This window comes from Ascaphus truei, chromosome 3, assembly GCF_040206685.1.
Source record: "Ascaphus truei isolate aAscTru1 chromosome 3, aAscTru1.hap1, whole genome shotgun sequence".
Taxonomy (NCBI): domain Eukaryota; kingdom Metazoa; phylum Chordata; class Amphibia; order Anura; family Ascaphidae; genus Ascaphus; species Ascaphus truei.
In genome coordinates, this window is record NC_134485.1 from 82928843 (window position 1) to 82950909 (window position 22067).

At 44.2% G+C, this 22067-nt stretch overlaps 1 protein-coding gene across 1 annotated transcript in view; it reads right to left on the reverse strand.

Annotated features, from left to right (window-relative positions):
* LOC142491605 (aryl-hydrocarbon-interacting protein-like 1) overlaps window positions 1-22067 on the reverse strand; it is a 93704-nt gene that overhangs the window by 64430 nt on the left and 7207 nt on the right. The window contains exon 2 of the mRNA XM_075594409.1: window positions 3899-4046. Coding sequence (XP_075450524.1) covers window positions 3899-3994 — 96 coding nt within the window. The 5' untranslated portion in view covers window positions 3995-4046. The remainder of the gene's footprint in view (window positions 1-3898; window positions 4047-22067) is intronic.

Genomic DNA, 22067 nt, shown 5'->3' on the forward strand with positions numbered 1-22067 from the left:
TGCATAAAGGTGTTACATTAACTATAGTAGGTATTGCTTTGAACAGACGTGCCATGCTCTCTATACGCGATCTACTCTCCTGCTGGTCATCAAATTTTGTCCGCAGTCCACAGCGAGGCTATATCTCTCTTCATCGACATTTGAGCATAGTTGCTAGAATAATAGGGTGTTCGTATTTGACAGTGAGCCGCTAGAACGTAAAACAGTATTATTGTATAATGTGTGTATAGATTCTACTATACAGTTTATTTGTGCTTAGTTTCATATATAGTACTGACACCGCTCTTTGTTCCTTACTATGATGTAAGTGTAGGGTATTCGAGTGAGATATGTATAATTATGTACAGTCACAATAAGGCTTATTATATTGTTGTATCACAGGTAACACACACTGTTAGGATAATTGCCTAGCATCAGTTACACTTGGGCTCTTGGCGCCATTTTTTCCCGTTGATGAATTCCTTGTAATTATGTTAATACATTTGAATAACTTTGTTCACAAGTCCACTGGAGTGCCGGATTTCTATTCTTGAACTGTACAGTATAACTGTTCATACATCCCGGCCTTCTTGAGAATAGTGAGTTTTGTGGGTTGTTTGTTTCGGACAGTGTGTTGCGAATGAGATTGTTAAATTGAATTGTTTAGCAGTTTGTGATATAATATTAAACGCACTTCTTTTCAAGTTCCAACAATGGGAGAGTTGAGGTGATATTCAGTATTTACATTTTTTGTTTGACTTCCAGACAGCGCTTGATCGTCGTGACAGACAATAGCCGCCTTTCTGGATAACTGTTGCCGGTGCCTTGACTGTTATTGGAAACTAGGCTTATTTATCGGCTAGTACAATACCACACAATAGTGAGAAAATTCATTGGCCAAACATTACCGTTTTAACTGAAGTTTGAGAATAATAGGACAATTTGATGACAAAATCCAAAAATGTAAGTTGATTAAAATATTTTTTTGCCCGTGTTTAATTCCGTGTTATGAATGTTCCTTGTGAAAAACATGGAAGACATTGAACTACAGAGATAGAGGTGGGGGTGTGAGGGTGAGAGAGAGGTGGGGGTATGGGAGGGTAGAGAGTTGGGGGTGTGGTCGGGAGAGGGGTGGTGGTGTGGTGGGGAGAGAGGTGGGGAGGGAGAGTGGAGTGGGTGTTGGGGGAGAGAGAGTGGTGTGGGTATGGAGGGGGAGAGAGTTGTGGGCGTGTTGGGGAGCAAAGAGTGATTGGGGTGTGGGTGAAAAAGTGGTGGGGGGTAGAGAGTGGTGGAGGTGTGGGGGGGTGAGAGGTGTGTGCGTGTTGGGGGGTAGAGGGGTGTGTGTTTGGGGGGAGTGAGTGGTTGGAGTATGGGGGAGGGAGAAAATGGTTGGGTGTGGGGGGTGGAGAGAGTGGTAGGGGTGTGTTGGGGGAGAGAGTGGGGGGGATGTGGGGTGGGGAGAGAGTGAGGGGGAATGTGAGGGGGGAGAGAGTGGTGGAAGTGTGGGGGTAGAGATTTGGGGGGTGTAGAGTGGTGGTGTGGGGGGGAAGAGAGATTTTTTGGGTGTGAGAGGGGAGAAATTGGTTGGGGTGTGGAGGGGAGGAGAAAGTGGTGGGGGTGTGGGGAGAGAGAATTGTTGGCGGTGAGGAGGAGAGTGGTGAGGTGTGAGAGGGGGGAGAGAGTGGTGGTGATGTGGGGGAGAGAGTGGTGGGAGAGTCGGAGTGTTTTTCATTTTTGATTAACACTACAATATTCCAGAGTGCTCTTTCCAGGTTTTTTATTTTTTCTTCTCTTTTTGTTCATTATATTTTTAACCCTGTGCACTGCCAGTACTTACACATTAGTTGTAGTTTGATTTAGATTGTTTCACTGGTTTGGTACTATTTTATTTTGTGTGCTTTTGAGCAGTTCCTCCCCCCTTTTTTGTATACAGTATATATATATATATATATATATATATATATATATAGCACACTCCCCCACCGCCCCCCACCCCCCCTGGGAGATAGGGCGTCTACGGTGTGTCTATGCGTTACCTGTGGCTTTCAGGAGACCTGAACCTTCGCCGCGGGGAGCCTGGGGTGTACCTGATTTAATATGTGACAGCGCCTCCACCTGCATGGGATCCCAACTATGCGGGATAACCCCGTGCAGGACCATATATGTACAACACACACTGATGCAATAAAACAATAGCACTTTACTGTTGGGCATATATGCAATGACAAATAATGATAACAATAATACTACTGGTTACAGCTAACCATACAGCCTCACACGGCCTTTCCCACCACCATGTTACCCCATACCGTGTCCACAATACCTGACAGAGCACTCGGGCACCCAACCACACTGGTGTCCACAAGAGTCTAACCCCCACCCCTGTATGTGGTCAGCGCTGCTACTATGGTGTGTGTTACTTGGTTGGTGCACTTAGTGATGTAGGTGCCTGCCGGGTGCTCAAGCACCCGAGCATGCCGACTGGGAGACCATCTGGATCCGCCGATCCAGCGATGTCATCCGCGATGCGTCCGCCTCCGCGTGGGTGGTATCCAGCTGGAGTGTCCCAGGTATAGATAGTCTTTATCCCTTGCAGAGTGATCTGGTCCCAGATCACAATCTTCAGGGTTGCGCAGCGTTGCAGCTGTGTCCCTAAACTCAACCAGCTAATGGGGCAATGTCCCTACCTTAGGACCTGTCCCTGTAGTAGCCACAATCTTGGTATAGGAGTCGGGGCCTAGCTGGGGCCTAGGCGAATGTCTGGCCTAGTGCAGGAGTCACAGACCCCTGCACATACCTCCTACCCCTATCCTGTCCCAGCACCGACTGGCGTGGTCTCTCCACGCCAAATGTATCAATCCCCTGAGCAGGGGAACCAGGCCGCATGATTGGCCGCCTCGCAGCATGTGATCAGCAGCCCCGATGGCTGCTGGGAACTTTAGTTCCCCGTGGAGCCTACTACTACTTTTTCCCCTTTACTGCGCATGCGCGAGCTCTGCCATGGCCACGGCACTCCAGCACTCACCGCGCATGCGCAACTATGCGCAAGATGGTGGTGCCCTGCAAGGGGAGCCGCCGTAACCTCCGGCGATCCTCTCGCCGCTCCACCACCCCCGCTGTACCTTCTGCACCTCGCCGGGGTGCGCGCACGCCACCGGGGAAGCCTGCTATATATATATAACAATAACAATTGAGGTGTGAAGAGAGAAACACACTGAGAAATAATTCCTATATATGGTGGAGTTCTTGGTGTGTTTCTCTCTTCACACCTCAATTCTTCTCCATTATCTCCTAGATCACATCACGACTCTCAGGTTGAGCAAAGTCTCTCTGCTATCTCTTGTATGTTATATATATATGTATATTTGTTTTGAAATTTTTATCCTCGTATCCCTCCCAAATACCCATAATGAGGAATGTTCACATGTAGCTCAGCATGGCTTAGGTTCTATAAAATATTACAAATTCAAATACAATTCATGTCTGCATTCAATGTCCCTGTATTTTACTGCAATGTGCATTTCACTAGCAATGATACATAAAAAGAAACGATTATCATTAGCAGTAACACCATCTGTTGTCATGTGTAATCCTAAAGCTCCATGTGTTAATACCAACAAAACGCTTAACTCCCCCAGCCCACATACTAAAATAGGTACTAATGAAATAGTTGGCATTTCTTGATTTTGCAATTGCCTATTTATAAATTCGAAACAAAATAGCAACTATAATATATATATATACATATACACGTGTATATACACATATTTCGAGAGAGATGCCATTAAAATAATCTTTAGTGCTATTTTGCACAGCTTTCTTAAAAGATTGGAAATCTTAGACGCAGTGAGCATGTGATCAGAGAAACAATATATTTTCACGTGCAACTAGTAAAGATGGGGGGAGTAGTGTAACGTACCTTCGATCCAGTGATGAATTTGGGTGGCTCGCCTGTTCCCCCATGGTAAATTTTCTTCCTGACGCCCTCCACGTTTAACATCATTGCTTCTTCCATTGTAACTCCTAGCCGTGTGTGGGTGAGTCTGGATTTAGGCTGGAAGCTTAACCTTCATATACAGATAAGAGAAGGATTTACTGACCTGCTTGAAAGCACAAAACCGGCAGATTAAAGTCTTAGGGCAGATTTGGGAGACAATTTTTAGCCTGCCTTAAATCAGAAATCCTGATATTTTTATATACGCAATATTTCAGTATCACAATTATGTTATATAAGGATGTAATATGAATATCATTAAAAATGTAACATGACCAGAATATGAGGGCACTTCCAGTGGTATATTTTTTTTATTATATAGTGCTACAAATCAATGCAGGCTTAGACATAGTAGAATAAAATTGAAATAGTAGAATACAGCCCAATGGGTTCCTGGACAGAATACATTCTTATTTCTTTTTATATATATTCTGAACACCTATATTTAACACAAGGAGATTAGTGTATTATTTCAGGAGAGACCACCCTCTTTTAAATTCTACTTGGCATATTTAACCGTACTGCACACAGTGTTTTAACCCTTTCAATGCCAGCGGTGTCTGTCCCGCAATAAATTGCAAGCTCTTCTGCCAGCGAGTGCATTAACAGTAACAATGAAGTGAAAAACTCTATTATGGAAGCATGTGTCAGAGGCTGTAATGAGTGGAAGATGACCGGGCTATTTCATTTGAGTAAACAAGTGCTACAGCTATCATCTACCAATAAGATAAATGTGCTTCAGATACAGAACATAAGCTGTAGCAGGGAAGGAGGTGCATTTGTAAAACTTTCCAGCTTTGTTTTACAGCAATATAGAGAGGAAAAAACCTCAATGGTAGGTGCTACAACCCTTTGACAGTTGTATATAAATTGGAGACGCAAGCAATAAACCCTTAGAGTACAGGGATATGGGCCACTAAATGGTTAATAGTAACTGCAGTGAAAATCATAGAAGCATTATCCTTGTCAGCAATCACATAATATAGGACAGACTGGCTCACAGTGATCCTAGAGTCCCCCGACGGGAACCGGCAGTCCCGCGCGGCATCAGAGAGGCTCCCTTAGTGATCAATATGGGCAGCAGTGAACGGTTTGTGGTTTGAGTACTCACGGAACCACAAGCATGTGGCCCAAACTTCCCAGCTTGCAGCGTGCGTCCTCAGTTATTGTAACAAACCAGCAAAAATAAAAAATAAACGGGGAGCACTGCAGAAAAATAGAGAACTGGTTCTGCAGTGCTCCCGTTTCTTTTCTATTTTGCAGCTTTGTTTTACGAATTTTATTAATGATGACCCATGACCAGATCTTTGCTCTTTCAATCCATGGCGGTTTAAAAAGGGATTACATTATTATGAGAATGGGGAATAAGGCTGATAGGTTATTAGCCAATAAACTTGGGAGCATGAGGGTTAAGTTCCAAATTCCCACAATCCGTTCTAAATCGGGCCAAATCTCCTATAATGAAAAAGAAATAGCCCAAGAGTTTACAAATTTTACTCAAAATTGTATAACCTGAAGTCTCAGGGGAAAGGCCCTACGAACTCTGAGGCTGTCGCAAAATACTTAGAACAATGTAACCTACCCCAGCTGTCGGAGGATTTAATGACTCTAAATGGGAGTATAACCCAAGAAGAGTTAACAGATGCAGTCAAATAATTGAAAACGGCCAAAACTCCAGGCCCAGGTGGCTTCTCCAAAATATATTATAAAACATTTCTGGTGACTCTCCCCATTTATTCTCGATATGTTCAACTCTTTTCTAGTGGGTGACCCAATTCCAACTACCATGAATACCGCCAGTTTGGTTATTATACATAAAGAGGGCCGTGACCCGATTTCCCTACTCAACACAGATTTGAAAATTTATAGCAGATACTGGCAAACAGACTGAACCCGGTTCTACCGAGGTGCATTCATATTGATCAAGTAGGATTTGTCTCGGAGCAGACAGGCCTCAGACAATACCCGTAAGATTATAAATATCATCGATCATGTGCGCCTCACAGACATCAGGGCTGTCCTTTTGAGCTTGGATGCTGAGAAAGCGTTCGACAAAATAGACATTTTAGATGGGGCTATGTTGAGGTTTGGATTTGCAGGTCCTTTTCTAGAGGGTGTTAGAGCTCTTTATCAAAGCCCTACAGCGTATGTTAAACTCACAGGAAATAATTTGGATTTGATTGAAAACAAACATGGAACCAGACAGGGTTGCCTTTATCTCCTCTTTGCCCTATCAATTGAGCTGCTTGCATCTAAAATTCGGGATGATGTGAATGTCCAGGTGTCCTGATTAACAGAATAAGCTATAAAATCTCTTTGTTTGTGAATTGACTGTATAACCCGGTTCTTTTAAAGTAACCATGTATTTTTTATAACTCTGTGCCCAGGACATACTGAAAACAAGAGGTAACTTTCAATGTATTACTTCCTGGTAAAAACACTTTTATAAATAAATAAATGTTGGAGAGGTTGTGGTCAAAGGGAGATATGGCCCATATCTGGTGGATTTGTTCAGCTGTACAAAAGTTTTGGTCTATGATCAAAAATATCATCTTTAATACTACTGAGTTAAAAATTCCTGTCAGACCCGCTGTTTTTTCTTCTGGCCAAACCAGTTGAAGATATCTAATATTTATATTTTATTTTCTAATCTTTTTATTATTAAGGTACTTAAAGACATTGTTAGGGTTGATCTTACTCTATTGCAATCATTTTTTCAGTTTCAATTTTCGTTAATTTGATTGCCCTTTTGCAACTTTTGTAACACTCCTTATAATTCTGATACGATGCCTCCTTCTCTTCTGACTTTAAGATTCAACATTCCTGCCTCTTCCTTTCCATTTCCTCCCTTACCTGTTTATTTAGCCACATTGGTTTAGACTAATTTATTTTATATTTATCACCCAGATGTATACACCGATAAGTGTGCTTTTCTAACAATGTTTTAATGACTGCCCATTTATCTTCCACATTTTTCCCTGCAAAAACATAATTCCAATGTATTCCTTGTAGATTATTCAAATCTGCCTTTATAAAATGTTCAAATCTTTGTAAAACCCATATAATATGTTTTTTGAGCATTTATTTGAAATGAGACCATGTTATGATCACTGTTTCACAAATGTTCCCATACTTTAATATTTGTTATTACTTCTACATTGTTTGATATTACCAAATCTAGTAATGTCCATCCCGATTTGGTTCCTCAATAATTTGGGTCATGTAATTGTCTTTAAGCACCCTATTAATTCAAGCTCCCCCATTTTATGTCAGGCTTCTTGCATTAGCAAACATGCATTTGAGTTTTTTTCCAGTTTGTGCTACTGTTATCTGCTCCTTCCTTTCTTCTCCAATTGGGTTTAGTCATTAGAAGTTTTCTAGCATTATCTGTATTTAAAATGGGTGTCTCACTGCTTGACAAACTTCTACTTGCCCCTATGCTATCCAGGACCCTTTGCTATGTCCCCATTCCTATCTATTCTGTCTAGTTAATTATCCGTTTCTTGTCCTTCCTCCCTCTACCACCAAGCTTGCCAAAGTTGTGTCACAAAACTAATAGTGACGCCCAGGGGAGGGGGGATGAAGATTTGCTTAATTAGATGGGTGATAATAAATGTCCCACCTTTCAGTTATATATCAAATAGTTCATGGTCCGGTTCTTTTCCCAATGTATTTATAGACAAATAGAATACATCTTTTACTACACCATTTCAGTCAGTTACATCAGGTTTTCAGTCATCCATATAGAATTTGGTTATAGAGTGGATAATTCATCTTTTATACACTTATCAAAACCAGTCTTAACATAGCAATTACTGTTCTTGTTTTCTTACTGTCAGCCACATGTCCTTAGTCAATCATCAATGTTAGAACAATGTTTCTTCATCTAGCAATATTAAAATGATTTCCATGGATGGGAAACAAAAAATAAATTGTCACCTGTGAAGAAGCCTTAGCGGGCGAAACGCGTTGTGGGACTTTTTTAATTGTTGCTGCTGCTGACCCTGCCTGCTGACACTTTATTGGGACAATTTATTTTTTGTTTCCCATCCATGGAAATCATTTTTTGGGTGTTGTGCTTGCCTGAGACTGCACTGCCTTGCCATTAAGGAGCTGAGTATCTTCCTTTGTTTCCCATCATTATGATATATGTATTTGGGTCACTGAAGTACTTATTTCACATGTTTCCTTATTGATATAAAATGTGTTATGGCAATAGGCTTACAGGTTTCTGTCATCTAATATTCTGCATATTGGTATAGCATATCTGTTATTTATTTTACAATATTGCATATGTTTTTTTCAAGGTTTAATATTTAATTACCTTGAGCTCAGTATCATTTACTATGGCCGGCCGGTCTTTTGTTTTCACTGTGGGAACTATGTTCCCATAGTGATCACTCACTCTTTGATACTGTATCATTCATGCTGGGTTTACAATATTGTATTTTTGTGGGTTTTTTGGGGTTTATTCACATGATTTTCTGGTTTATTCAGTCAGGCAGGTTCTTCAGTCAGCTGTTTGTGTTTTTCATTATTTTTTTATTTAATAAATTACCATTACTATTTTTGCATATACTTGTCTGAGTGCTTTTTAGAGGTTTTCTTTTTTGTGTTTATATATTTACCTTTTTCCTCTAGCACCGCCTAGCAGTTAACGTGTTTTCTGTGATTTCTTTCTCAGATTTACTTTTTCTGGTTAAGATAGGTTTAGACATTGCACATATTAATTGGTAGTTGATGCGGTATTCACCCCCTGTGTATGTTTTATTTATATATATATATCTATATTTTTGGGTGATTTGTCGAACACTGTATATATATATATATATATATATATATATATATATATATATATATATACAGTGTTCGACAAATCACCCAAAAATCTACTCGCCACCTAGTCCCGCCCCCAACCCCGCCCCTAGTCCCACCCCCAACCCCGCTTTAAAATAAAATATATAAATAAAATACATTGAATAAATTCCTAGTCAGAACAACATTCGTTTTTGACATAAATGTATTTATTGTATTACATTATACTACAATTAGTCCTTGTTACGTATGTGTGTAAATGTCTGATCTAGAAATAAAAGCCAGGTGTGAATGACTAGTTTCCTGAACCCCTTAACCAGTGCCTGGACGTCCCCGCTTCACAATATCTAAAGCAGCAATCCCGCCTGAGATCTTACCTGATCCGCAGTCCCTCAATGTCCAGGTACCCTCATTCCCGCAATGTTATACATAGGAGGGGTGGTGTTTCTTACCTGTTTTCTGGGTTAGGGGGGTTCCGATGTCTTCCGTGTGAAGCTTGAGTCAGAGCTGGAATAAAGCAGTATAGGTTATTTCGGTGTAGTATAGGGCAGTTAAGATATATGGTAGGGTAAATAAGAGATCGATAAACAGAGTGTGAGACAGACACAGAGAGAGGGTGAGAGAGAGAGAGAGGGGGTGAGAGAGAGAGAGAGAGAGAGGGTGAGAGAGAGAGAGAGGGGGTGAGAGAGAGAGAGAGAGAGAGGGGGTGAGAGAGAGAGAGAGAGAGAGAGAGAGAGAGAGAGAAGGGGTGAGAGAGAGAGAGAGGGGGGGTGAGAGAGAGAGTGAGGGGGTGAGAGAGAGAGGGCGAGAGAGAGAGGGCGAGAGAGATACAGAGGGCGAGAGACAGAGTGGTTGATTGGGTGGGGTGGCGGGGTGATTGGGTGGCGGGGTGATTGGGTGCATCTCCCATCTCTTTCTCTCCCCCCCCCCCCTGCATCTCCCATCTCTTTCTCTCCCCCCCCCCCTGCATCTCCCATCTCTTTCTCCCCCCACCCCTGCATCTCCCATCTCTTTCTTCCCCCCCCTGCATCTCCCACCTCTTTCTCTCCCCCCTGCATCTCCCATCTCTTTCTCTCACCCCCTGCATCTCCCATCTCTTTCTCTCCCCCCCTGCATCTCCCATCTCTTTCTCTCCCCCCCCTGCATCTCCCATCTCTTTCTCTCCTCCCCCCTTGCATCTCCCATCTATTTCTCTCCCCCCCCTGCATCTCCCATCTCTTTCTCCCCCCACCCCTGCATCTCCCATCTCTTTCTTCCCCCCCTGCATCCCCCACCTCTTTCTCTCCCCCCCTGCATCTCCCATCTCTTTCTCTCCCCCCTTGCATCTCCCATCTCTTTCTCCCCCCCTTGCATCTCCTATCTCTTTCTCTCCCCCCCTGCATCTCCCATCTCTTTCTCTCCCCCCCCCTTGCATCTCCCATCTCTTTCTCCCCCCCCCCCTGCATCTCCCATCTCTTTCTCTCCCCCCCTGCATCTCCCATCTCTTTCTCTCCCCCCTGCATCTCCCATCTCTTTCTCTCCCCCCCCCCCTGCATCTCCCATCTCTTTCTCTCCTCCCCCCTTGCATCTCCCATCTCTTTCTCTCCCCCCCTGCATCTCCCATCTCTTCCTCTCCCCCCCTGCATCTCCCATCTCTTTCTCCCCCCCTTGCATCTCCCATCTCTTTCTCTCCCCCCCTGCATCTCCCATCTCTTTCTCTCCCCCCCTGCATCTCCCATCTCTTTCTCTCCTCCCCCCTTGCATCTCCCATCTCTTTCTCTCCCCCCCCCTGCATCTCCCATCTCTTTCTCCACCCACCCCTGCATCTCCCATCTCTTTCTTCCCCCCCCCCTGCATCTCCCACCTCTTTCTCTCCCCCCCTGCATCTCCCATCTCTTTCTCTCCCCCCCTGCATCTCCCATCTCTTTCTCTCCCCCCCTGCATCTCCCATCTCTTTCTCTCCCCCCCTGCATCTCCCATCTCTTTCTCTCCCCCCCTGCATCTCCCATCTCTTTCTCTCCTCCCCCCTTGCATCTCCCATCTCTTTCTCTCCCCCCCTGCATCTCCCATCTCTTTCTCTCCCCCCCCCCTTGCATCTCCCATCTTTTTCTCCCCCCCCCCTGCATCTCCCATCTCTTTCTCTCCCCCCCTGCATCTCCCATCTCTTTCTCTCCCCCCCTCCCTGCATCTCCCATCTCTCTGCCCCCCCCCTGCAACTCCCATCTCTTTCTCTCCCCCTCCTGCATCTCCCATCTCTTTCTCCCCCCCCCTGCATCTCCCATCTCTTTCTCTCCTCCCCTGCATCTCCCATCTCTTTCTCTCCCCCCCTGCATCTCCCATCTCTTTCTCTCCCCCCCTGCATCTCCCATCTCTCTCTCCCCCCCCTGCATCTCCTATCTCTCTCTCCCCCCCTGCATCTCCCATCTCTCTCTCCCCCCCTGCATCTCCCATCTCTTTCTCTCCCCCCCTGCATCTCCCATCTATTTCTCTCCCCCCCTGCATCTCCCATCCGCCCCCTCTGCATCTCCCATCCGCCCCCCCTCTGCATCTCCCATCCGCCCCCCTCTGCATCTCTCATCTCCCCCCATATGTATCCTACCTCAGGTAGCTGCGGGTTCGGCGGCTGGTTCGGCGGAGGCAAGCGCTCACTAGCAGCAGGTGCCACACTGCTAGCGAGCGGCTGTGAGCGGGCTCCGGGTGGGGAGAGCGAGCCGGGGAGAGGGAGTGCCGGGGTGCCTGGGGAAAGAGTGCCGGGAACCGGAGGGAGGGCCGGGGAACGGCAGAACCGGGGTGCAGAGGGAGGAGGAGCCGGGGAGCCGGAGGGAGGCAGAACCGGGGTGCCGAGGGAGGAGGAGCTGGGGAGCCGGAGGGAGGCAGAACCGGGGTGCCGAGGTAGAGCCGGGGGGAGGGAGTGCCGGGGTGCCTTGGGAAAGAGTCACGGGAACTGGAGGGAGGGCCGGGGAGCAGCAGAAACGGGGTGCCGAGGGAGGAGGAGCCGGGGAGCCAGAGGGAGGCAGAACCGGGGTGCAGAGGGAGAGCCGGGGGCAGGGAGTGCTGGGGTGCCTGGGGAAGGAGGGCCGAGGAGCCGGAGGGAGGCAGAACCGGGGTGCTGAGGGAAGAGGAGCCGGGGGAGGGAAGGCAGGGGAGAGCGGGAAGCCACGTGGCCGCCCCTGCGACTGCTTTTTTTTTTTTTTGTCAAACCCCGCCCCCGGCATCCCATCCAATCCCCTGCGGCCCGGCATTTTAAAGCCCCGCCCCCGGAATCCCATCCAACCCCCTGCGGCACACAGCTCTCGTCCTCCCGCTCGCCCTTCGTGCTCACCTGCGGCGACGCCGGAGTCAGGGTTGCACCGGAGCACGTCCGCTCCCCGCTCCCCTCTCAGACGTCCATCCCGGGCATCCCCGTCAGTTCTCCCGCCGGTTGGTGATTGTGCGGCGAAGCTTGTTTCAGGCGGTCCACGTGCGGTCGGCGGCCATCTTGAGAGTCTCAGGGGATCTTGGTCGTAGCTCTCGTTGATCGAGAGGAATTATTTATTTATTTATTTTTAAAAATTTGAAAATTTGGGCGCGAGCAGGGGTAAATTAATAGAGCCGCAGAACGGCTCGCCAGCAGCCTAAATCCACTCGCCACGGGCGTGTGATTATCATTAATTGTCGAACACTGTATATATATATATATATATATATATATATATATATATATATATATATATATAGTGTAATTATTATTCAGGCTTGAAATCATCCTATCTTCAGGGGAGGGCGGGGGATTCTCAACTACCCCCCAAAAAGCTATCTCATCCCTCCAGGCTGCCGCTCTCAGGCACGTTCTATAGTGCCGTATGCGCGCTACGCCGTGCGCGCGCACGGATTTTTTGTTGGCTGACGTCAGTCAGCCTTTCTATACGAGGGCCGCGCGCGTGCACGGCAGGGAGAGTGGAGCCGACAGACAGAGGCGAAGATGGAGAAATTCATCTTTTCGCGCCGCTGCCTGCGCTCAAATGTATGTATTAGTGTGTATGTGTGTATGCGTGGATGTGTGTTTGTATGGATGTGTGTGTGTGGGGGGGGGGGGGGGTAAATAATTGCACAAATAATAAAAAAAAATTACTAAACTTTTTTTTTTAATTTAAAAAAATCTTACTTAACTTAATTTCACTCACACAACATATACACACACATACACACACATACACACTTACCTGCAGCTCCCGGCACTATATAAAGGAAAAGCATGTGGCACGTGCACGCGCGTTCGCATAGGAACGCACGGTCGCATCATGCATATAACAGCCCTCACTCGACCAGCAGTTGCTAGCAGTGGTGGTGTCTAGGGGGGGTCGGGGGGGGCTGATGATTTTTTTTTTTTTAAATCAGCCCTAGCTTTGCCAGTGTGTTCAAACCCTGACACAGCAGTGTCTTGGGCTGGGCTTTATAATAGACAATGGTTAACTGAACATGGGTACCGTACTAACAATCTTAAGCAATATCATAAGAATTGGCTGGTGATTAACTGTGGATCGGAACTTGGAGGTAGCTGTGTTTATGAAGGATGGGCAGATGTGCGGGTTGGCAATTCCAACATTCGAAGTTTTAGTAGCTCGAGTCATACTTTGGACCAAACTTTCTAATCTAAGTAAAATTCACGCCAATACCTGAGAGAGTGGCTCATCCCCAGATTCATTATTTATTTTTAAGAAACGAGGTGGATTTTCTAGTTTCCTAAACTAAGAAACTTGTCAACATTTTGAAAAAGTCTCTGCTCATATTACTTTTTTTTGTCACTGAACAAAAGTATAATCCAAAATTAAAACCAATCGAGTTCCAGCAAAACCAGAACTTTTGTTTAAACCAAAACACCCTCTTAAGTGCCACCCTTATTGTTTGTGAAACAGACATCAAGCATTAATAGGAATTGTGCTAAATCCTGACCTTCTGGCTCCCTCCTGTGTTCAAAAGATATCTTTGCTCAGACACAATCGAAGTCCTGCTGTAAGCATCTTTCACCCAACCATGGGTATTTGATATGTAGCGCCAGAACAATGGAGACGTTTTCATGAATATTTACATCATTGTGTGTTTATAGTTGTAATGTCCTAAATTAATCATTTAATTTAAGGAAGGTTCTGATTGTAAACTTCGGTCACTTTATTCTCCTGTGCATCAATCACCAAGAATGTAATTGTAAGCTCTTTTGGGCAGGGACTCCCCATGGGATATGTATCATGACGGTGACATTTGCTGCAAAAAAAAACCCCAGAAGATTAAAATGTTCATGGTTGTCAGTTGGCACTGGCATATGTATGTATGAAATGTACCAATCTGACACAGATCTGATCAGATTTTGGCAGATTTCATTGAATGAATGAATGAATATCTTTACTTATATAGCACCACTAATGTACATACAGTAGCGCTTCACAGCAGTAGTAGTTACAATCATATAAATAATAAGATATAAATAACACAAAGGGAGAAGTGCTCAGACATAAAAGTAACATTTAGGAAAGGGAGTCCCTGCTCCGAAGAGCTTACAATCTAATTGATGCAAAGAGGAAAAATATACCAGTTGTAGACACATTTTGGTACATCTCATTATAATATTGCTCTGGTAATCTCCTCCTATAACCACTCCTCTCACTGGTGCAACTGGTGTAGCAGAGCAAAATTGGAGCAAAACCCCTTAACACGTTGATGCAGAGTTCGCGCCAGTTTTTGGAGTAATGTTCCAGTTTGTACTGCTTGATATATATAAAATCAGTGCTTCAGATCCATGAATAAAGAAATAGCAATATATGTAGCTGCTTGAGATTTATAGACCTCCTTGAAGATGGACAATAAATGCATCAGTGAGAATCTGTATATAGTCCATGAATGAATGTAAGCTCAGAATAAGGGGGTATGTGTACAGTATAAAGTTCTGCGATAGATAATAAAGCCAATACCTGTAAGTGAGCAGTCTTGACTTGGTCTCTTCCTATATGGACAACCAACCCTAGAGCATAGCATACAAATATACAGCCTTCTTCCCAGAGTCTGATGACTATGATGTGGGATAATAAAGGATTACTCACAGTCTGATGCAGTCCGGTTCCAGTGCGTGCCTCACGCTGACAGCGTCAGGCAAAAGATCCAATTCGGTGACAAAGGTGGAGCACAGCAAGCAAAAATTAGGGGCAACAATTCAAAGACTAAATCTAAAAACAACTTTATTTAGATAGGTGGCAACATGGAATTGGCCAGGAAAGTCACTAACGCGTTTTGTGCGTTCAGCGCTTAATCAAAGAGTGTATTTCTCTATTGGAGCTGGAAGTTTATATAACCTTTACCTCCAACCGGAAGTGAAGCAATGCCAAATGGCGCTGCATCTGGGGTAAATGCTATAGTAATTAAAGGGTTAACCCCCATCCCCAGGAGGTCTAACATCCACCCCGGGACCACTATACCCACCCTGTACCCATTGATTGGTATAGTGGTACATCATACCCATATAATATGTGCATGATAAGCCACTATCGCAACCAATGGTCACCCTAATCAAAAAGCATGAAGGCCAAAAACACACAATAATAAAATATATACACAAGCACCGAAACACCCCAACAATAAAAGAACTAAAAAAGCCTAATAGTAACTCACATAAATAACATTTATCTATCTCCAAAACAGCACAATAATAAAAAATCTGTTATTCCAAAACATAAGAATACAATTCAATAAACACCTAGTCAAGCAAACTACAGTATTCAAGAAATAAAACCACTAGCCAAACAAGCAGTTCAATACATAAAAGCACTAGCTAACTAATCAATTCATTTAAATTGAATTCAATTTAAATAAATTTTAGCACATGTAAAAACATGAAATGATACAATATCCCTTAGGGATATTGTATCATTTCGTGTTTTTACATGTGCTAAAATAACCTTTATTGTTTGTACTTGAGATTTATCTTATCTGTTATCAAGAGTGTGGTGGGAGATTTTTCTGGGGTGGGGGGCGTGGGCGGTTGCAGAGGCCCCGCGCTCTTCCCCAAGGCATTTAAATAAAATGCCAGGGGATCCCGTGAGGCCCCTGCAACACTCCACTTACTTTGCTTCAGCCGGTTGTGACGCATCGCCATGGCAACGCGGCGCAGGGCCATGTGACGTGACCACACGCGTTAATTGACGCTGCGGGTGACGTGACGTCACATGACCCCGCAGCCTCATTTGACATGGATGCAAGGTGTGTGGGGAAGGGGGGGGGGGGGTGGCTCGGGAACCAGGGCAAGCAAGACAGAGGGGAGCAGCAGCAAAGGTTTGCGCTCCCCTAGATTAGATTATGCATTAGATATGATGATTCCATTGCAGGCTTTCTTGTTGTTTTTAAACTCCTTTGGAAAAGATTACTGTCAGATAATATTGTTTTTACTTATTTTTATATGTTGTGAATAACATAATAACTTGATCCTCCATCCGGAGGGTGTCACTGTGGTCTGCTGATGGATTGTTGCTTGCCGACTCCATTCGTGCTTGAGCCATTGACGCCGCGCCATTTAGCATCTCGTCACTTCCGGTTGGGGGTAAAGGTTATATAAACTACCAGTTACGATAGGGAAATATACTCTTTGATAAAGCAGCGAACGCGTGAAACGCATTAGAGTGACTTACCTTACCTATTCCATGTTGTCACCTATCTAATTAAAGTTGTTTTTAAATTTAGTCATTGAATTGTAGCCCCTAATTTTTGCTTGCTGTGCTCCGCTTTTTTCACCGAATTGGATCTTTTGCTTGATACATATGACCCATTGGGGGCTAGTCATTAAACTACAACAGTGCTGACTGGGGCAATATTGAGCAGAAACTCCCATTGATTTCAATGGGAGTTTCCGTGGAATAATTCCCCTATCAGCACTATCGCAGTATAAAAAAAGTGTGTGTGTGCCGAGCACACGCATTTTAAGTGAAACTTCTTTGGTGTCTATGCTAGTAGCCTTCATTAAAAAAATCGCCAGGCCATTTAAATCGCCATTTTTTTGTGCGTTGCTATCACGGTATTCAGAAAGCCTCGATTACCTGTGATAGCAAAATTCCTAAAACGGCGAGTGGCCGGTGACGTGAAGATCGCCTCTCTGAAAAGGCCTTATCCGGCAATTTCATTCAGCTGCAGAGAGAGCGGCACAGAGAGAGTCACCTCTCCCTGCGCAAATCTCGCCCGAAATTAATGTATTTTAATAAAAAATGTAATACTAGTGTACATGAGCAGGGGGTCTCCGGAGCCGAACCGCATGGATTTCAGGTCCGAGGACCCCCTGCTTCCCGAGATACAGGCCCCGTTAAGGGGTTCCGGTATCTCCTATGCATTTTATTCCCATGGTCACATGACTTGGAGCATTTAAATGCACAGGAGATACCGGCACCCCATAACGGGGTCTGTATCTCGGGGAGCAGGGGGTCCCCGGACCTCAAATCAATGCAGTTCTGCTCTAGAGACCCTTGCTCATCTACATTAGTTTTACATTTTATATTAAAACAGCTGCTACCCACAATAAACATTAAAAACACAAAACATCTAATACCTCCTCTACCCCCACATGATTGATACCAGAGGTTGCGGGTGTCCGGGGCTCCTCGGGTGGTTCCTGCAGGTGTCTGTGGGACCTAGGGTGATCCCCGCGGGTGTCCTCTGGCCTGTGGTACCAATCCTGTGGCCAATTTTTTTTCCTAATACAGTACATTGAAATAAATACACCCCCTTCCAACCCATACAGTACAGTAATGGGCAAAATAACTTTTTGAAGTTAAAATTGTACACAGTTAAAACAGAAATTGTATTTGTGAAGGTGATGTTTTTAATTTAAAATCAATACACAATTTCAGTGACAAAATTAAATGCACAGGGGGGCTGTTTTACCTATTTGCCCTTCTATATGTATAGTAACTGAATTTGTTTTTTATGTGTGTGTGTGTGTGTCTCTGTGTGTGTGTCTGTGTGTGTGCGTCTCTGTGTGTGCGTCTCTCTCTGTGTGTTTTTGTGTCCTTGTGTCTGTGTGTGTGCTCCGCCTGTGCTGCATCTGCGCGTGCATGCGCCTAGCCGGCGCCAACTGCAAAATCAGGATGGAGTGCTGAGGTGGCGTGCACCAACCCAATGGCGGCGCCTATTGCGCAGGCACACCGAGCCGTTGGCGGTGCCTACTGTGCAAGCGCGCCGAGCCGTTGGCAAAGGCTCCTGCGCATGCGCGCCGACCGCGAGGGGGCCTCTTCTGCCAGCAGTGACGTCACTTCCGGGAGTGCACTTCTATCACCAACAAGGCAATTTACTCCAAGGGAAATTTTCATATGGTTAGGTACCAGCATAGAAGTTTCACTTAAAAAAATAGCCCCCGTTGTACCTGTATGTGCCTGTATAATGTTAATGTAACATAAGAAATTATTGCTGAACTCAGATCTTCAGGCTATCGCCCTAGTTTACTGTAGCAGAGGCTCACTTAAAAGGTATACATACATGTTACTATACATACATGTTACAGGCATCAGTTTCCCCGCATGGAACTTTAGAACCCACTAAAACACAATGACAACTTCCTAGGACGTGCCAAAAAAATCACTCCTGGTCACATGCCATGTTCTTGAGAAAAGCTATGGGAGAGCTGAAAGGCTGAACTATGGTGTGAATAAAGACTACTTTGAGCAAATCCGCAGTGCCTACTCCTTCCATTTATCCTTGTTACATGAAACTCATCCTGCAAAAATCTTAAAACAGCACCTCCCCCCCTAAAATATTATTTCATATCTTATTCCCTAAGCATGTCCTGCCCTTTTTATTATAAGTTTTCTAGTGTTACAAAACATGATTGTATTCATCTCTAGCTTCTGAGGTTATCATTGTAACCTTTACACTGCAAAGAGCTCTGGGGAGAGATTCATTTTGACCTCCTATTTCCATCGCTTACTGTATATGCCCTAAACAAATACAACAAAAGAAACACCTTAAAAGCAAGGTGTTTGCAGTGCCCCAATAGCATGCACTCTGACCTGTATAGTTTTAATATATTGTACGTGAAAATCATAGTAGAGAACGAGAGAGATCAGTACTTCATTTTCATTAGTAGACGGAGTTCTAGCATCCACTGACACAGATATTTCTAGGTAGGAGTTCATTACGTTGGACTGATAAGGATTAGGTTCTATATAAAATAGAGAGCATTCATCCAATGTTGATGAATGGAAATATAATTATTAAAAAAAACAATACTTTAATGATTATGTGTTAAAAAAATTCACACAGTCCTAGTTAAGTGCTACAATGAAAAGTGTAGCTAATAAAGAATACAAAGTGCATATATAATAGACAGTCAATATAAAGTAAAACTAAAAGGATATCATTGAATTCCCCAAGGCAAGAGCAGCTAGCTTGTAAACTAACTGCTGTATTGAGTTGGTATTAATTGAGCTCAGCTAGGATGTAGTTGTTCAGTGAGTAGACACTAGTGTAGCATGTGCCTGATGACAGGCACCATATAAGTGCTAGGGAACCGCTGCAATCCTAGTTGATCACGTGGAGTTAGACGAGTCCGTCCACTTGATCAACTGGGATCGGGGTGCGTGTTATTGGAGCTCTGCAAACACCTCGCCTTTGAGGTGTTTATTTTGTTGTATATACGCTTTCTCAACCCCTATTGCACCCACCTATTCTTTTGTTGTGAGTTGTGCGAGTACTTAGTGTTGTGATCTCCTGAACGAAGCCTCAGATTTTAAAAATACAAGCAGCTTTGAAAAGGGGAAAAGCAAACATATGGCAATCAGTGCGGACTGTTTAAACCGCCCAATACAAAAACTGGGTCATAATATAAATAGTTACTCTAATTTAGATTTTTCCTCAAGCTCTCTTACACACCTATGTTCAATTCTACATTCTTCAGGAGGTATATAAGCTTGTGCCAATCATTAGCAAATGATAATGCTTTATTCTAAAGGAGACTTTACTACAGTATACACTGTACAGAGAAGGGATTTTGCCAGCGTTTTACCCACATATAGATGTACCAGAGCTCGCTGTTTCCCAGGTGGCACAGTTCTTGACGATTTATTGCATGTTTTGCGTCAGAAATGCCCCACCGCATTCAAAGCATTTTTCTTTTCAATCGCAGTGAAATGTCCGTCATTTAAGTAAATTGTTGCGTAACTTCTGTTCAGGAAAAGGGATACTGTGCACAGTTTGCATAGCCGTTAATACTTACGGAGTCCCAATTGGGAATGATAGTACTGTATACCGAGTTAACGTAGCATTACAATTGTGCTTGAGTAGCGGTTGGGATAGAGTTAGGGATATATATATATATATATATATATATATATATATATATATATATATATATTATATCACCCCTATTAACACACATTAGTACATTGATGGACATGCACTCCAGCCAATGACTATGAGCCTAGGAAAGAAGAGAGAGAGAATGAGAGAGAGAACGAACCTATCCTGAGGAGACTGGCGAGAGATACTGTACAGCTGGTGGCTTCCTCAACTGGCAGAATAACACGTACCGGAGGCAGCGGGTATGATTTAGGAGAGTATATTGTCTGTGTAAAGGGGACCTATGTACTCTGGGCATCCAGAAGCTTTGAGTACACCAAGTGGAAACATATCCAGGGTATCGTCCCTACGACATTTCAGTATCCTTTTCATCGTACGCTGCTTCCGACATTCTTTGCGAAGTAACAGGCTTGCAGTATTTGGGTAAAAAAGGTATCAATTGCCCAGATGGGACCCCTTAAACATGTCACTGGAATTAGTTCACTTTGATCCTAGGAGGGATTTCCCTTTAATTAACTCCATGGGCGCTGGGGTGGCAACTGCCCCAAAGTGTTATGGCCCATCAGGCAAATGGCAGTTACGTGATTGCCGTGGCCCTTAACCCAGAAACAGCCCTCTTCAATTTCCCTGCAGTGCAGATCACGTTCGGGATGTGATCTCCCTTAGCAAATGAGCACTCTTTGGGCATGGCGCAGCCACTACCCCTGCAGTGCCAGACTCCATGCAGTAGTGGCTATATCTTAGGGCCCCCAAAGGTTTAATGTGATGATTCGTTTGGGCACTTTCACTAATTTGTCTGTTTTGATTCTAAGAAATGTTAGTGTTTTGGACGTGGTTGTGGTTCTAAATTTTTTTTAAACTCCGTTTGTTTGGTTTTGTTTAAACAAACTATGGAAAACAACTAAAAACAAGCAGGAAACTGTTAAAATAGCATGAAGCATAAATAATACATAAATAACTAAAACATATACCTGTATGACAAGAAACGCCTACAAAATTGGAAATCGGTCTGGTTTTCTGGTTTTGGGTCTAAATCATTTTTGGGTTTTGGTTTTGTAATGTAAGGTTCTGGTACTGTAGGTTCGGATTTCATACTCCCAGTTTTGCCCACCTCTAGTAATTATTAGATACATACGGTATGTAGAAGGGGAAACAAAACAAAACCAGCGCTAAAAATTCCCACTGTGCAAAAACAACATTCAATGACACTAAAATAGAAAATATAAAAAAAAGTGTATAAGTATATACAGTACTTAGATTGTATGCTCTTTGGGGCAGAGTCTCCCTTTCCCTTATGATGTCATTTACCTTTTGCACTTACACCTGAGCCGGCTTTTGGCAGGTGCTAGCGATGTGGCTGCACAGGGCCCCTGGGAGACCCAAGTGCTGGTCTGGTAGCTGCCTGCCTGCCTCTTCTGCCCTCTTAAGCTGCTCGTGTGCTAGACTGCAGCAGGTACAGGCAGAAACTATCGAGAGGCTTCCAGGGCCAATGGTAGTGCCCAGGTTAAGGCTTTGCATGGGATCCTGCTGGCACCTGGCTGGAAGGTGTTTGATTTGTTTGAAGTGGCGGGTCCAGGCCTCCCCCACTGTACAGTACTATAATAGTGAATCGTGGGACAGGGGTGCCCCACACGGGATATTGCACAGGGCCCTGCATTTGATAAAGCCTGCCATGATCATGGTTTGTTATTTATTTACCTGGTATTGTAATTTTGTAAAGCGGTGCAACATAAGTATATTAAAAACACTTGTAACATATGTAAAACCAATATTTAAAAAGTGCTGAAACTTAGAAAACACACTTAAAAAGAACATTTAATTGTCTGTGACGGTGTAACCAGGCCATCAATAAAGGTATTATGCCCAGCTGGTTACCTCTGATCCATATTTGGGGTTTTAGAGTGTCAGCACTTGAACCTGTTTATTGTATCCGCAATGTATGTAATTATGCGACAATAAAGAATTTCCGGTGTTTCACCTTTTCATGTGTGCCAGC